At 34.5% G+C, this 18,062-nt stretch overlaps 2 protein-coding genes and 1 long non-coding RNA gene across 4 annotated transcripts; 2 read left to right on the forward strand and 1 right to left on the reverse strand.

Annotated features, from left to right (window-relative positions):
- LOC104756383 (calcium-dependent protein kinase 11-like) lies at window positions 8,162-9,986 on the reverse strand. The gene has a single exon (XM_019231311.1). It carries the CDS (start codon window positions 9,623-9,625, stop codon window positions 8,162-8,164), a length of 1,464 nt encoding a protein of 487 aa, XP_019086856.1. The 5' UTR covers window positions 9,626-9,986.
- On the forward strand, window positions 10,106-12,444 carry LOC104736297. Of its 2 annotated transcripts, none has more exons than XR_759561.2 (10): window positions 10,106-10,318; window positions 10,414-10,456; window positions 10,558-10,605; window positions 10,798-10,851; window positions 10,957-11,027; window positions 11,110-11,271; window positions 11,382-11,483; window positions 11,768-11,868; window positions 11,952-12,068; window positions 12,208-12,444. It is a non-coding gene; the product is annotated as an uncharacterized LOC104736297 (long non-coding RNA). The 2 variants fall into 2 exon arrangements; XR_759560.1 differs by having other exon boundaries at window positions 10,114-10,318; window positions 10,934-11,027.
- Window positions 16,600-18,062, forward strand: LOC104736311 (the record flags this gene model as incomplete). The annotated part of the gene is given in 2 exon segments (XM_010456275.2): window positions 16,600-17,295; window positions 17,876-18,062. Coding segments are annotated over 2 exon segments (645 nt in total), but the record flags the coding sequence as incomplete, so codon positions are not given.

Consider the following 18,062-nt stretch of genomic DNA (forward strand, 5'->3'; position numbering starts at 1 on the left):
CGATGTTATCACTGAGGTTCAAGGATTTGACAGCAAGCTGCAGTCATACGAGGATTCCAATGCCGTCTCACCTCACGTCGCCTTCATGACTGAGAAAACAAACCCATGTGCTCCTCAGTTTTCTCCAAATCAGAGAGGTCGTGGTCGCTTTGGTTAGAATCGGGGCAGAGGAGGCTACTCTACAAGGGGTCGAGGGTTTCCACAACATCAAAGTGGTTCGACAACTCAAGGAGAGAGACCCGTGTGCCAAATCTGCGGACGCATTGGTCACACAGCCCTGAAGTGTTACAATCGGTTCGACAATAACTATCAGAGTGAAGTCACGACTCAAGCCTTCTCCTCCTTGCGTGTTTCGGATGATAGTGGGAGAGAATGGCATCCAGACTCCGGTGCTACTGCTCATATTGCCACTTCAACCTCTGCTCTTCAGGAATCAACGCCATATGAGGGTAATGATGCAGTGATGGTTGGAGACGGAGCATACCTACCAATCACACATATCGGATCCACCACTATTTCAACCTCTAAAGGTACCATCTCACTCAATGTGTTAGTATGTCCTGCTATGAAAAAATCACTTATGTCTGTGTCAAAATTGTGTGATGACTACCCGTGTGGAGTGTTCTTTGACTCTAACAAGGTTTATATAATCGATTTGACCACTCAGAAAGTGGTGGCAAAGGGTCCTCGTGAGGATGCTCTCTATGTGTTGCAGAATCAGGAGCCTAAAGTGTTCTTCTCAAACCGTCAATGTGGAGCTGATGCAGAAACTTGGCACCGTAGATTAGGACACTGCAACTCCAAGATTCTACAACACCTTCAAAGTAGCAAGGAGATAGAAGTCAATAAGAGCAGAATGTCCCCTGTTTGTGAGCCTTGCCAGATGGGGAAGAGTACTAAGTTACAGTTTTTTTCTTCTGATTCCAGAGCTTTGAAACCCCTGGATCGAATCCATTGTGATCTTTGGGGTCCTTCACCTATTGTATCGAACCAAGGTTTCAAATATTATGCCGTTTTTGTTGATGATCACTCTCGCTTCTCTTGGTTCTATCCCCTGCGTTTGAAATCAGATTTTCTATCTGTCTTTGTTGCGTTTCAAAAGCTTGTTGAGAATCAGTACAATACGAAGCTTAAGGTCTTTCAGAGTGATGGTGGGGGAGAGTTTACAAGTAATGCCTTGAAAACTCACTTAGCTGAACATGGGATCAAACATCAAATATCTTGTCCCTACACTCCTCAACAAAATGGAGTTGCAGAGAGAAAGCACAGACATCTGGTGGAGCTTGGCTTATCAATGTTGTTTCACAGTCACACTCCTCTCAGATATTGGGTAGAAGCCTTCTTTACAGCCAACTACCTTATCAATCTCCTCCCATCCTCAGTCCTTGACAACATGAGTCCTCATGAAACTCTTCTTCAACAGAAGGTTGACTACTCTTTTCTTAGAGTTTTTGGCTCCGCATGCTATCCATGTTTAAGACCAGTTGCAGAAACAAAGTTCGACCCACGATCCTTGCAGTGTGTGTTTCTAGGATACAGCAATCAACACAAGGGGTATCGTTGTTTGTATCCCCCAACTGGAAAGGTCTACATCTCTCGTCATGTTATCTTTGATGAAGATACTTTCCCATTTCATGACAAGTACAAGCATCTGAATCCCAAATACCGATCACCATTACTGCAAGCTTGGCGAGCTGCAGAACCGTGTTCTACATCAGAAGAGACAATGCCTATCCAACCGCTGTCTACGCCAAAACCTCAACCTCCAGAACCTACAATTCCTGCACCAGAAGATAATAATCTGAATCCTGTCCCTGCAGAACCCACAACTCCTACAACTTTTGATACGTTTGCGTTTAAGAAAATTTAATTACTTTACACATTTAAGTATATTTAGTTAACTGGAATCATCTAACCGTCTCAGAGTTTTCACGCTGACTCCTCAGTCAACGAAACCCAAACAGATGAACATTTCCTTGTTCTTTCTTTTAACATCTAAATCACACTCTATTTCTGATTGGTTTATAGTTTATACAGTTGAGGCTATTTGCATGGATATGTTTTACTACAAAACCAAGAGATTGCAGGAACAAAATCAGATGTGTACATACAATATTTTACTAGCAGACGAGCGACAATCTGAGGAGTGGAGCGGTGGGAATATGCGTGCAAGATGACTATCTGATTATAGACTCAGTGACATCAACATCCTGTAAATGCAGATTCTGGAACAATTCGCGGTGAGGAACAAGTCTTTGTGCCGAACAGAGCGTTGTGCCAATCAGGAAGCTGCATCAGATCACAGACGCTTGAGTTGCTGACATGGATGTGTGAGCTGACGTGGCAAGACGTGAGTGGATGTGATGATGCGTCAAGGAAGGCTGCTGACTTGGCGTCGAAGATAGAGACAAGATTGGACTTGGAGATATGGAAAATATTCTCTGCGAGAAATAAGGAAAGGATAAGCTTGAGAAGCAAGCAGTTTCCGTTTGCTTGGAGATATGAAGAATATTCTCCGCAAGAGTTAAGGAAAGGATAAAGCTGAGAAACAAACAGTTTCCTTATCCCGTGATATTTAGAGATTCGCCTTTCAGGGTTTATCAAGTCGTGTATATATATTCTAGGAGTAGGCCACGAGCCAATTTGAGCACTCTAGAATATGGATACAGTTGTAAACTTCGAAGCCACAAAGATAAGGCTTAGAAGGGGTGTTCCCAGTTCTCTGTGACGTTAATCAGGGTGGTGATTAAGTGCGCAGAGAATTGTTTTTCTTTCTCTTAGATCTATTCTGGTGAGAGTTTAGATAGAAAAGAGAGAGGGTTGGTTTTACTCTCTTAGATCTACACAGGGTGTTGTGTTAGATAGAAAAGAGAGAGTATCAGATTCATTCTTAGTCGGGATCAATCCTATTGGGTAGAATAGGTTGAGTAAGGACCGAGACAAAATTGTATCATTGTAAGAGATAAATTTTGTTAATAAGATTGAAGAGAAAAGCGTTGGATTGGCGCGTTCCAAGTGTAAATCAGTGTGTTGTGTGTCTCTATACCCTTACACATCCACCACCAACTGATCTAGCTAGCTTTCCTAGTCCAATGGTCCGGTTCCTTTTCTTGAATAATCTGGTGAAATCAATGATCTCTTTAGGCTTAAGTCTAGAAGTTTTTCATCTGTTTCAATGATGTCACTGTTCTGTGCAGGACTGGCGCATTAGATTTTCATGCCTAAAGCAATTTTTTCTTTTGAACCTCTAAAGCAATTTTTTTTTTGAACCTCTAAAGACAAAAGTAAAATGAAAACACAAAGATGTATCAAATAAGGTTTTGAACTCTAAACATTTATGACTTTCAAACAGGTGTTAACCAACACACCACAACACAATTTTCAATATTGATGCCTTTAAAACCTATATATTTTCGTGATGATTAAAGCACCAGCTTCACGGGCTTTAGCCACGGCCGGGCCTGGTTCTGTGTTGTTGGTGGGCATGGGCTAAAAAAGGTAAAGCTTGGCATGGAGGGAACTCCAGTTGATGAGAAGCCAGCTGAGGTTAATTCCGGTTGTTTCCCATCAAAAGCTTGAACTTATTTTAATCATCCAATTCAATAGTTATCTCAAAACAAAGAAAAATGTTACTAATCACCGATTCAATTACATGCATCAAAGAAGATAAACTAAGGATTGAAATTTGCAGAAATGAGTATCGAGTAAATCAAAAGGAATGATTTTTCGACTTACCCATGATTGGATTAGACTCTTTTCGTCTTCCTCAAAACAAAAATAATGATTAAAATTGTCTAATTTTGGTTCAAACTAGTTAATTAGTCAACGCAATGCGTGGTTGTATGCATAATAGTTTTGATTATATTTCTTAAATTTTCTTAAACTAAAATATTGTTTTACTAATGTATAATCTCAAAAAAATTATACTAATGAATGAATCTCAAAAAATTTTATAGCAATTTCTCAAAATATACTAAATTTAAAATATATAAACTTTTCTATAAATCAAAAATTAACCAATACTATAAATCAAAAATTAGTACAAATTGATTATCTATATTAATATAAATAATAATATAGAAATTTAAACATTTTCCTAATATGAGAGAATCTATGTTTATGATCATGTTTTATAGAGGTTAAACATTGATTTAAAGATTTTTTTTCTTAATGACATTGTAAACATAAGACTGTAGTATAGTAAAATTGAATCAAATAAAATTATCAAAAAATTTAGTAACTACATATAAAATTATTGTATATAGAATATTCCTCATTTCAAAGTTTAAAGCAATTAAAATAATTAAAAAAATATTAAAATTTTACCAAAAACATTTTTTCTTGAAAGATAAATATATTAGTTGGAGAAATGAATGTAAAATTATTGGGTAGGAGTTACATTTGAGTTAAATGGGGTTAAATGCCTTTAAAAGTGGGTTAATTATAAATAAATATTTTATTTTATTTTTGACTTAAAAGAAAAGGAATACCAAGTGGCTCAATCAAAATTTAAACTTACACTTTTTGATTGTTTTGTTGATATAAACTCAACATTCACACATAATATTCCAAATTGAAAATATTAATTTTGAAGTGACAAACTAAATTAGTTTTTTTTTTTTTAAATTATATGAACTTCAATCTAAAGATTTTTTAAAACCCCAAGAATAACTTTAATCCTTTTGTTTTTTTTTTCACTCATCAATTTAATTTATAGTGCTAGATTTCATACTAATGGTTTCATCTTTAGAGGATTTTAGTTAAATGGTATTTTAATAATTATATATTTTCTATATTTCACTATTTTCATTTTGCTTAAATCAAGAAAATCAATTTTTTTTATAATTAAGTTCTTTTTGTTTTCAAAAACCTCAAATCTTAAATAATATAAATATTATATTGATCTTTAAATATTTATCTATTGGATCACAAAAAAATAGACTTTACAAAATAAAATAGCCTTTATAAATGGATAATTATATTGATCATTCTAAATTATTAAAAATGATACAAGAATATGTGAGATAACTAGAGTACATAATAGAGAATTAGAGATGAATATTTTCAACTTCATGACCTTATTGTGTGGTGAATATTGTCAGAGTATGAAAAATAATAACTTATAAGATGCTAATCTAAAATAGATAATGAAGATAAACTTTTTAAAACAGATTCTCAAATAAACTTGATTTTTTGTTAAAAACTTGATTTTTTGTTAAAACCAACATATGTGAATTTAAATTTAGCTATAGAAATTTTAAAAATAAATATGAATAGATTAGAAATGCAAGAAATATAAAAGAAATTTTTTATTTTTATAAAAATAAAATAAAAATTGAAAACAATGTTAATTATATATAATACTTTCTAAATTAAAATATAGAATCAAACTCTTACAACACATATTAGATATAACAACATTTGATATTGGTGAGAGAGAAGGAGAGAATGATTACTTATAAGATGATAATCCAAATTAGATAATAGAGATGAATCTTTAAATATAAAAACAATGTAAAATATATATATCATGTAGTCTCTAAAATTAAAATTTAGCATTAAAATTTTACAATGATATTTTATTTGGTTTTTTGTAACCCATATAACAAAGATAAGAAATTGAATACATAAAGAAAATGATTTGAGATATTGTGGAAGAGAATGAGAGAATGTGAAAATAAGAAAGTAAAAAATGTCAATATGAGAGAATGAGACAATGCTTATTTATATGATAAGAATTGATGGAAGTTACATTTAGAATTATTGGAATTACAAATATTATTTATTGTGTTTGAATAAAATTAAGTGGTAGAATATGATTAATACATAATTTATTTTATTTTCAGTTATAATTTTATTTTAATGTATGAATTAAATGTATTGTGTTAATTGAGTTTTAAATATTATTTAAAGCAATGAAACAATTAGAAAACAAAAAAAAATTAGAAAGTATTAAATGAAAATCAACCAATAAAGAGAGATCAAAACGTTACTTTTATATACAGTAGAACCTCTATAAATTAATACTCTTTAAATTAATACTCGCTATAAATTAATAAATTTTTGCGGTCCCAAGTTAGGCCGGTGTAAAAAATGATACATTTTGATAAATTAATAAGATAATATTTTTTTTAGAAATCCTATGTAAAAATATATAGTCCCATCAATATCATAAATTAATAATCAAATAATATTAATATATATATATATATCTAAGAAAATCTAGTAAAATACTGAAATATGACTCTATTGTTGTTTGCATATTCTTGAATTTGCATTCTTATTGGAGCTCATCTCTAATATCTTTCATTGTCGTCTTCTCAAATCGCATCCAAAAATTACGAAGAGTTCTAAATGCGATAATTGCTTCTTTATATGTAATTGATTCTAAAATTACCGCAATATCTTATTCGACTTCATCATTACCATAAATGCTAGTAGAAATTTCTTCTAAACTCTAAACTTCTAACATCTATTATTTTTACCTAAACTCTAAACTTAGCAATTACAATAGACAAGATTATAAATTAAGAAAACTATGAAACTATGAAAATTAAAAATCTCTTCATAAATTAATATTTTATTAATTTATCGATAAATCAATAATTATTAATTTATCGATAAATTAAAATCTCTTTAAATTAATAAAATTTCATGGTCCCGACCTTATTAATTTATAGAAGTTCTACTGTATATGATTATCAAGAATCTGTGTTTAAAGAAGCTGAAAACAAAAATGGTTGCGTAAATCAAAGAAATCTAATTTGCAAAAATGATCCCTATATTTTCCATTTCATTGATTTAGAGTCAAATAGTTTCCTGAAAACAACAATTTTCCACACCAAACGATTCGTTTTAACAACTTTTTTTTGTCTTCTTCAGTTCAACCTCACCACTTCACACTTGCCATTGTCGTCGTCCTCTCTTCTCTTCTCAAGCTTCCATTTTCTCATGATTTGATACATATCTGTTATTTTTGACTAATTCCATCGGTTAGATTGAGAAATTTGGAGGAGGAGGAGGATGACGACGATAGAAGGGTTGTTAATGGGTGGGGATTGGAAGATCATTCAGAAGAAAGAGAGCTTCTTCTCTCCCCTGCTACATGGTTTCCACACCAGAAAAGGTTCCAACTTTGTCTTGTATCTCTGGTTTTGTAGAGCTCTCTCTCACTGTGTAACCTTGATTATTTGGCTTTCATGCTCCAGTTGAGACTCAACTCATTTCTATCCAATAGTTAGTTTAGGTGGAAAAGCCAACAGCTTTAACACAATTGATAATTGAATGTTGTTTACTTGGTGTTAATCACCAAGTTGTTTTTGAATCCTTAGATATATATCATATATGCAACTTTAGTCAAATCTGTTGTCATCCAAGTTTCAGGAATCTAGCTTTAGATACTAGATTATTATTTATTTAGGAGAAAAGGTTTCAACTTTTGTATCTCTGGTTTTGTAGAGGTCTCACTGTGTAACTTAAACACTTGGTTTTCATGCTCCAGTTGTTATCAGGATTTTGACATGGCTGGCTTTAGATACTAGCAGCCTAGTTCTTTAGGTGGAAAGCTAACAGCTTTAACTCCATTTTGGCAAATTATTGATCATCATTTGCATTTGTTTCTATACTTGATTTTACATTTCTCTAATTTTTGTGACATGGTGTAGCTTGAACTGGTCGGAGCTCAATCTTTCTAGATAAATATAATTGTCATGATTGCGTTTAAGTTGTTAGCTTTCCACCTAAAGAATATGGTATCTTGACCAATAATAGTATGATATACATTTTTTGCATCTGTTTTCTAGAGTTCGTTTTATCTTTCTCTAAGTTTTTGTGACATGGTGTTATGCAGGAGGATACGTTGTACAGCCAGATAAATTTCCAAATTACGTAGTCCCTCATCTCACTAAGGTTTTTCATTACACTTTCTAAACTCTTTTGTTCCTTTTGTCTTGTACCATTTGCCTTGGACAATGATGATCAATGGTTTGAGGAAAGTGGGGAAAGCAGATTTAGCAATGAAGCTAATAAATGAATAGCAAACTTAAAGATTGGTTATGAGAGAATATGGCTAGTGTTAAAGAAAATTTAATTACATTACACAACTAAGTAGTTTTAGTTAACTGGAACCCACACTCTATTGGTTTATACAGCAGGAACAAAATCAGAGTACATACAATATTTTACTACTGATAACAGTTATCTTCTTTCTTTTTGCTGTGCAGTCCTGACATTTTTGACCAGTTAATTTCCTCTTTCCCTTCTTCGTCTCTGACTTTCCTGCTGCTTCCGTCTGATTCTCCCCTGCTTCCTCACGCCTATCAAGTTGTGAAGAAGAATCTGGTGACCTCTTTGGGCTTGAGTCTCCAAGTTTTCCAGCTGAGGGTTGGTTCCCATCAAAAGAAAACCCACCAAAACCGGAATTTGGCAGTGTGTTGTTATCAGCAGCAGGTAAGAAAGACGAGAATGATGATTTGCAATCTAATTGTGCCATGCTACTAAAGCTAGAATCTTGTTCTCGAGATACACATTGTGTGGAGAAAGACGAGAATGATGATTTGCAATCTAATTGTGCCATGCTACTAAAGCTAGAATCTTGTTCTCGAGATACACATTGTGTGGAGAAAGAGCATCCACCATCATTCTCCAATCCTTCACAGCCAAACCCATCCTCCTGATCATATCCTGATTCAGATAATTGCTCCATCCACCACGGGTGAGCTAGTACTTCATCAGCTGTTAACCTTTGGGAAGGATCAACACAAAGCATCCCCCAGATCAAATTCTTGGCGTATGAAGTTATATGGTCCCATGGCTCTTCAGAAAAACTCAAATCTGCAGCCCCCACAGCATCAAAAATCTCTGAGTCAGTCTCTCCCCAAAAGGGAGGTACTCCACTGAGAAGAATGTACAAAATAACGCCTGCACTCCATACATCAGCAGCTTGGTTATAATATCCCCCTGACAACACTTCAGGGCCAACGTAAAAAGGACTGCCAACTGTGCCGCTCAACTTTTCCCCAGGCTTTATAAAGGTTGCGAGCCCAAAATCAGCCAGTTTGATAGGAGATGAAGAAGACATTGTGGCCATAAGAATGTTCTCAGGTTTCAAATCTCTGTGGACAACACCGCTATCGTGACAGAACTTGACCACTTGCATCAATTGCTTGAAGAGCACCCTAGCATGGAACTCCGAATACTTTCCAGATTTCTCGATCCTGTCAAAAAGCTCACCGCCTGCGCATAGTTCCATCAGAAGATGCACGGAATCTTCCTCCTCGTAAACCGCTTTAAGATTCACAACGTTTGGGTGCCGCCCAGCTAACTTGGCCATAATAGCAATCTCGAGTTCGATACTATCTATGTCGTCTTGAGTAACAAGTGTGTCTTTAGAGATGGACTTGCAAGCAAGCCTCTCTCCAGTGAACTTATCAGAACATACTCTGACGACACCAAACTGACCACAGCCTAATTGTTCCCCAAGTAAATATCGATCTTTTAAGTTGGAAACGTTTACAGGATGAGGAGGGTTGAGAATGGTTTCTTCATCAGTAAGGTTTGCAACTTTAAAGCAATTTTTGGAGAAGTCAAATAAAAGCGGGCTCGTATTCTCCTTATCCATACCCATATCTTCAGCGCGCTAGCGATAATAAATCTTATAGTTTGCAAAATTTACAGCCCTATAATACCCCAAACTAGGTCTAATCTGGCAAGCGATCAAATCTACTCTTCGGTTGAAACCGTACATAAGCCCGTCGAAGAAACCTAAAGAATATGAGATCTAATCTGGCAAGCGATGTCTTTGTTTGCGAAAGAGTAGTGTGAGAATCGAATCACGTCGAAGAAGAAACGAAGGAGAATAGGTTGCAGCGAAGAGACCCTAAAACCCAGTCCTCTCTCTTGGCTTCTCTTTCAAATTAAAATTGTCGTGTCAAATATTTCCTTTTTTCTCTCTTATATAAGTAAATTCTCTCATTCTTGTCTGTATATGATTTGAGTAATTAATTTTCCTTTTTTTTTCTTTTTAATGTAAATAAAAATTAAAAAAAAAGGTCCTTTTTCTCTTTTATATTTATTTTTAACAACATAAAAAAAAAAAAACACATCTGGCCCGTTTATAAATATCTCTCTCTCTCTGAGAAATCACAACAACAGCGACATCAGTCAATGGTATACAATCATCGTCTTCACCATCACGTAAGTAAGATTAAACGTACGATCACCGTATCTTCTCTTCTAACTCTCAAAATCGGAGGACTTTGTTTGTTTTTTTCCATGGCGTTTCATCTGATTTGACTGACGAAGACCAAAGTAAAAAAAGGTTTCAACTTTCTTGGGGGTTTTTTTTTTTTTTTCTAGGGTTTTCACTAATATATGGCTCTTACAAATTAATGATGATTCTGTTTCTATGTGCAGGTCGGTCGGGGAGATGTTTCGATTAAATATTTGGGGATTTAGGGTTTGTTTTCTGGTTTTCTCTTTTTATTAGGTTTCTTTTTAATAAATTCCGAATTGACAATTAACGATGGTTTCTTCTTCTAACTCTATATATGTGTGCAGATCAGAGATGGGTTTGAAGATTGATGAAGAAGACTCGGACTACTCAAGGTTTTGAATCCATAAGCGAATACTGATACTTTGGTTTTGTTTGTTCTTGTTTCTATATATGGATTGGATGGACGAGAGATATATATTATATGGTTCACATTATTACGGATGATTGATGCTTTTTGAGTCTCATAGCTTAATGACTCTGTTTTATCAATCTATGGAGTAACTCCTTTTTATTTTCTCTTGCAGGAATTTCATCTTTGCTTAAACAATATGACATCTTCAATTGTTTTAACGAAAGAGGTATGAAGAAGCTTTTTCACTTGGATTTATGGTTTAAAAAAACTAATGATGGGTGGTTCTTAGAATCGTTGATGTGGTGCAGATGTCGTTTTGGTGTCTTTGCAGGTGAGGAGGACTTTGTTTGTTTCCATGATGTTTCTTCTACTCTCATTTGATTTGACGGACAAATAATAAAGGTATTAAGTTCTTGGGCTTTATTTATGGTTTTCACTTTAACTCTTACAAATTTAACAATGGTTCTTCTACTTCTATGTGCAGACCCGGTGAGATGGTTTGGAGAATAATGTTTCATAACAGAAACTTGGCCGGCGTGCGTGCTCACAGAGTAACAAGATGAAACTGATTCTATAGTGATTGATGCTCTTTTACTTTATACAATACGTCTTCCTCCTTTTCCACTTCAAATTTCTACATCCATAAGTGAGTCTAAATTTAGATTTCTACATGTGGGATTTATGGTTTGAACCTTGGCTCTTATTTCAGACTTAACAAGACTAACGATGGTTCTTATAATCGTTAATATGGTGCAGGTGTCGTTTTGGTGTCTTTGCAGGTGAGGATCTGAGGAGGACTTTGTTTGTTTCCATGCTGTCTCTTCTACTCTCATCTGATTTGACGACGAAGTAATAAAGGTATGAAGTTCTTGGGGTTTATTTATGGTTATAGGTGTTGCTAGCTTCTCCAGATGGAGTTATAAGGTTCCCTTTCATCCAATGGAAAAATTCTCTTCATGATCTGTAACTAATCTCAAAATCCTCTCTGCCTTTCTCTGTTTTGTTCTGTTTCAAGTTTACTCAACCAATAATTTTCCTAGAGTTGTGGACACCACCTTTATCAACACTTATGCAGCTGTAGTTCAGACTTTTGGGATTTTCTTGTTATCTATTTATCAACACTTTTTCACTTGGATTTTTAGATCAGAGATGGTATGAAGAATGATGAGGATCGGTGGAGGACTTTGTGTGTTTCCATGGTGTTTCTTCTACTCTCATCTGATTTGACGGCCAAGTAATAAAGGTATAAAGTCCTTGGGGTTTATTTATGGTTTTTACTTTAACTCGTACAAATTAACAATGGTTCTTCTAATTCTATATGTGCAGACCGGTGAGATGGTTTGGAGGATAATGTTCCATTACAAAAACTTGATCGCCGTCGTGCTCACAGTGTAACAAGATGAAACTGATTCTATAGTGATTGATGCTCTTTGATTCTACAAAGTACGTCTTCCTCCTTTTCAACTTCAAATTCTCCATCCACAAGTGAATCTAATCTCCTTTATCCCTAATTTTTATTCTTTGTTACACAATTTTAGATAAGAGACTGATTTTTTTTTTTCTTTCGTTCCAATGGTTATAGGTGTTGCGTAGCTTCTCCAGGTGGAGCTATAATGGAAAAAATGCCAAATCTTTTTTTGTTTGTTTTATAACTTCTGCTGGTCCAAAGTCTCTTTCTAATGTCAGCAACTCGGCATGTTTTATTTTTTTCCTCTACGCTCCAAATTCCCCTTCTTTTAAAGCTAAAGGGGTCATTATTATTTCTAAGTTCCTCTGGTCTGGCTCATAAAAAAAAAATGACCAAAAATTAAGTTTGCCATCATACAAGAACAATCCCACTTATTACCAACCCAAAGAGAATGATTTGATGAGAGACCAAACGCTTAATTAAGCAAACAATCTAGAGAGAGTTATTGTACTATGTAGCAAACGTTAAGAGAAATACGTCTTTCATGTTTCCTCAGAATAATACCAAATATAAAGAAGATGAGAGGGAGGAACTAAAAAGGTTTGAAAGTTACTCACTCACTCATCATCTTCGTCGTCTTCAATGTCATCAAACTCAGACTCATTCGCAGATTCACTTTGCATCTGCATATCCTATAGCCATTGCCAAAAAGCTAGTCATATATAGTCTGAGACAGGTACATATAAGCGGAGATTATATTGGTTCAGGAGCCACTTAGCTTTCTTCAGCTGCATCAGTTAACTACATTCTTCCGCAAAGGAGGAAGCAATTCATATATGTGCTTGGACCATTCATGTTTCACAGAGAGAAGAGTTTGAGTTTCGTACGTCGATGAGAGATAATCAAATAAAGCCTGCAAAGACACAAAGACAGAAGCGTTAGTGAATTTGAACACAGAGACTTAGAGAGAAGAGTTTCGTCGCTGATGAATGTGAGATGACGATCGAGAGAGCTAATGATGGAGAGCAATTTAGTGTTTTTTTTTGTTAACTGTGATTAAATTATATAGATACATAGTTGATATATTATACTACACGGAAACAAAAAGGAAAACTACAATTAGTGGAAAAATCCCCAACGGTTAGATTAATAAACGCGTATCATCATCATTGAATGAAGAGAAGATACACTTCAAAAACAAAAAGGAAATTAAACCTCAGATATGGAAATATTCTCTATATAATAACCCTAAGCCGTGTTGTGTTTTACACTAATTCTCAAAGTTTGTTATTTTTTTCTCTCTGTCAAGAAACTAAAGCTTCTTCTTCTTTTATTTTTTGTTTCTCTGTAAACAAACAACGTACAATGGATAATTCCGGAACGCAAGCCATTGAGACGATGGAAGAAGTTGATGCGCTGCTCAAGATGACTGAGACACTGAATCCATGGGAACAGACAAAGTTTAGATCCTCGACTCAAGACTTTAGGTTCGGTATAATCGGAAAGACTGAATTTAATAGTCTCGTCTCTAGGTTAAAAGACAATCTTCGTGATGCAAAGATTGATGAGAAGAAGACGATAGAAGAAAACGCAAGAACCGGTCCACGGATTAGGGTTAAACCATATGGTCATAACCCTAAAGAAGATGTTACAAATCATGGCATCGATAAGGAGAGGAAGATGGAAGTCCATTCAGAGGTGAAAGAGAAGTTGAGTGACTTATTGAAGGCCATCGAGGAGACGCTAAGTCCGAGGCAGATGAGACTTTACACTTCCTTGTGCAAAAAGTTTCAGTCCCATAGAATCGGATATGGCACATTCGTGACAAATCTTCTAGTGTTGATCGAAGAAAAGAAGAGTCTTTATCATCGCTTCATACGATTTGCCAACGGTACTGACAAAGAAGAAGAACAAGAAGATGAAGTTGGAGAGACCCGACACGGTGAAGACACACTTGGTGATCCAAAGATTGGAACATGTCCTGACTTTAGGGTTGAAGTTGAGGAGAACTCGCAATGGGATAAGACCAACTTGGAGGTAAAGAATAAGAAAAGAATCTTGTCTCCAAAGGATACGAACCTCCCTCTGAAGAAAAGGAAAAGGTCTGATCCTCAACGACGAGTGACACCTAACTATAGGCTTATCCCCGAGGAGCTACGGTCACCGGTCTCAGACCCGGTACTGAACAACACGTACAGTGTTGTGAAGAGATATGATTTTGAGGGAGGTAAGGTGCTAACCGGAGTCGAAGAAGAGATGATTAAATGCGAAGATGAGATGTACGAGGCGGATATGTTGATGAGTGCTTTGAGAAGTGCAGTGGAAAGTGTGGAGAGAGTTATGAGGGAAGAGATGAGAGTGGAAGATCTTGGTGTGAAGTTTTACAGATGCGTTGAAAGGTTATATCGCAGAGACATGTTTGAAACAGTGAGAGAAGATCACCATGGAGCTTTACCTGTGATCATATTACGGTTGAATCAGAAACTAAGTGAGCTCACGGTTGCTCGAGAAAGCTGGAAACGTGGCTGGAAGAAAACTTTTAAAAGACTTTCTCCAACGCAAAAAGATTCTGATGCACAAAAATCTCAAGTGCATGAAGTGAAGGAAACAACAATCTGATTCAGGGTTCTTCAATGTAATTTTTAATTAGATTAATTTGGTTTTTGTTTTGTTTGGTTTTGGCTTGTGTTTAATTGTGGGATGTGGACTATGTGCTAAACTTGGTGACAAAAAACAACTATGTGAAATAGATTTCAGAATGCAATTTCAATCGGTTACATTTGGTTTTGGTTTAGCTAGTTGCGTACAACAGTCCTTAATAAACTCGAAACAGAACAAAATAAAGAAATACAGAGGATTTGGAGATTACTTACATAGTTTAAGAAGAAGATTTTATTCCATCGTATAATGCAGATGAGAGTTGGACCTGCAAAAAAACCTGCATCAAATTACAGAACAAACTGGTTTAGTTTAGTTAAGTTTTCTATTTTGAAGTACAAATATAGCTTAGACCTTGTGAAACTAGATGCATTGCCTTGTTGTTCACTGCTTTTTCAAAGGTCAGAGCTTTATAATTGGGTGTTAAAAAGACCTTGTCTTGTTTACATGAATCAGTTCTTGTCGTTCCACCATGACTAAAACATTGTTTTTGTTTCGAAAGAAACCAAAAACCTTCTTCAACACTCATCGAATTGTTTGAAAGTCGTATATAAAAAAGATCTATGTAAATGTAACTATACAAATATATATATATATATAACCTAGTGAAAATCAAATATAATTGAGAAGAAGAAAATAAAAAGAAAATAGAAGAAAGAATTCTAAAGAGTTTTTGAGATAAATGGTCAATAATATAATTTAATAGTGTCAATTAATGGAAAAAAAAAAGAGATAGGCACATTGACACTATTAATTTTACTCATCTTATAAAGGATAGAGATGAAAAACATATGTATTTTAATTATTTAAATAGAATACAATTTTTAAAAATAAATTTACATTTTTTAAAGCCAAGTACTGTATAAAAATAAAACAGAGTAACTTTTTCAAATTGATGTTTATCTTCTATAGTATTTTATTTTTCTTTACGACAAAATTATTAAAGAAACGATGAGTTTCCTTCCAGCCAACATTGTTTACATCCTGACACAGCTACTGACATTGACAGTGATTTCTGTGTTTAGGTGTTTTTTTTTTTAAAGCCCCTAAACTTTTTAACATTTTCAATATGATCTCATGTTTATATACTTTTCAATGAAACCCTACACTATTGCATCCAACTGTATATATATATATATATGATGTTCACAGTTCAACAACCCACTTCAATCAAAATCAGTTTAATCTTGCATTTTTCTTGGATATCATTTTTTTAGTATCAATAATTAAACAATCCAATTTACAGAAGTAATGTAGAATGAAACTTTATATAGACAATCTAATTTATAGAAGCAAAACTATATAGAGACAATCCAATTTATAGAAGCAAAGTAGTTTGTTTTTTTTCATGATAAGACTAAAGTACTAAATAAAGTAGGAATTGTTGGAAGTACAATCTAACTTGTTGAAGAAATCAAGGAAAGTACTAAACAAAATAATCAAAAAACGCTTTTTCCATTCTCTTCTATTAATGTTTTTAACTTTAAAATAACTCTCAACTTTAAACTTGAAACTCACATGTTTAATGAAGTTAACAACTTAAGTAAGGGCAACTTCAATAAGAAATATATGAGTTTAAAAAAAACCATTTTTATACAATGAAAAAAGTACAATTGTAAAAAATAAAATTAAGTTGAAAAACAATGTAGAATCATGAGTTTAAGAATCCGTACCACGGGATCTAACAATGTTAAAAAAAGCACCAACCTTGTTTTGAAATATCTTCCAAACTTGAGGGAGACAAAAACAAAACAACATGTAAATTTTTGTTTTTTTTTTATATTTATTTTCCTTTAAAAAAACAAATAATAATTAATAGTTAAAAAAAAAAAAAAAACAGAACAGAAGCTGCTCTTTTGTCCAAAGCTTCTTCCTTTCTCTTTCTCCAACAACACTTCTCTCTCTCTCTCTCTCACTCTGCAACTTAAAATTAAAAACAAAAAAAAAGAAGTAATAAATTTTGCAATAAACCCTTCAAGACAAAATTAGCTTTTTGTTTTTCTTTTCTTTGTTTTTCTTTTATTTTATTTTTATTTTGTAATTTGTATTCCTCGTAAAACCCATGAGTTGAGTGACCCCTTTGGTTCCTCCTCTTCTTTGCTTTTAATCCTCCCCAAGAAGAAGAAGAAGAAAAAAATAAATAAAAATGCCTTCTTTTGCCTTTGGATCTCATCACCATCTGTCGAATCCTAGAGACTCGCCCTACTCCGTCGAAATTAGCCCCGACGGTGGCTCCTCAGACTTGGATTCTTTGTCTGAGGTCGATTTAGAGAGCGGCTGTGTTCCGGCGCCGGAGAAAAAGCTGCATTCCGGTGGTAAGAAGAAGAGGACAAGGAGGAGAAAGAGGAAAAAGAAGAAGAAGAAGAAGAAGAAAAGTGGTAGAGATTGCAGGATCTGTCATCTTCCTTTAGAGATTAATCAAGAAGCTGAAGAAGATGAAGAAGTTGAAGATACTGATGATGATTCTGATGAAGATGGAGAAGACGAAGACGAAGAAGAAGAGTATTATGGTTTGCCTTTGCAATTAGGTTGCTCTTGTAAAGGTGATTTGGGTGTAGCTCATAGTAAGTGTGCTGAGACTTGGTTCAAGATCAAAGGAAACATGTGAGTTTCTTTCATTTCTCTTCAAGACTTTATTTCTTATATTTACATTTATTCTATTTTCTGCAAAATTCTACAGATTCTTTGAGAATTTTTTTTAGTAAAGGATGGAACTTTATGAGGAAACTAAAGTATTTGCTTTTATGTACTTTGAGTTTTTTTTCTTCATTGTCTGATTTTTAGAGATCCATATAGTTACTTCTAAGAAAGATTGTCTACTGAAGCTGGAATCTACAGTTTTTGTGGCCACCAATTATTCAATTTGTGTCTCATGTGTTGTCAACTTGTGTCTTATGTTCTTATTCGGTTTGGTTCCTGTGATTTGCTTCAAAATTTTCACTTTTTAACTAGCTTGATTCTGCAGCTGCATTGAGAATCTTGCATTCTCTATTGCTGAGACATTTTGATTCTTACCAATCTCAATTATAACCATAGCTCTGTTTAGCTCCTGTTTTGCATCTTTGCTCTGTCTTAGACTCTTAAGGCAGTAGAAACCGGTTGGAGTTAGATCTATTTTCTTGTGTGTTTAGAAGCTGAAGTGGGTCTCTAAAGGCTATACTGATAAGGCATTATCTATGAGCAGGACATGTGAGATATGCGGGGCAATGGCTCTAAACGTGGCTGGCGAACAGTCGAACCCAGAGAGTACTGCCTCTGCCCATTCACAAGCAGCTGCAGGACAACCTCAGACTCAGACAGAGCCACGGGGAATCTGGCATGGTCGTCCTGTTATGAACTTCTTACTTGCCGCTATGGTCTTTGCCTTCATT

This window comes from Camelina sativa, chromosome 2 (genome assembly GCF_000633955.1).
Source record: "Camelina sativa cultivar DH55 chromosome 2, Cs, whole genome shotgun sequence".
In the NCBI taxonomy this organism is placed as follows: Eukaryota; Viridiplantae; Streptophyta; class Magnoliopsida; order Brassicales; family Brassicaceae; genus Camelina; species Camelina sativa.

What these genes read in the sequence shown, in the direction of transcription:
- LOC104756383 (XM_019231311.1), bottom strand. Translation starts at nt 9,625, where the DNA reads ATGGGTATGGATAAGGAGAATACGAGCCCGCTTTTATTTGACTTCTCC.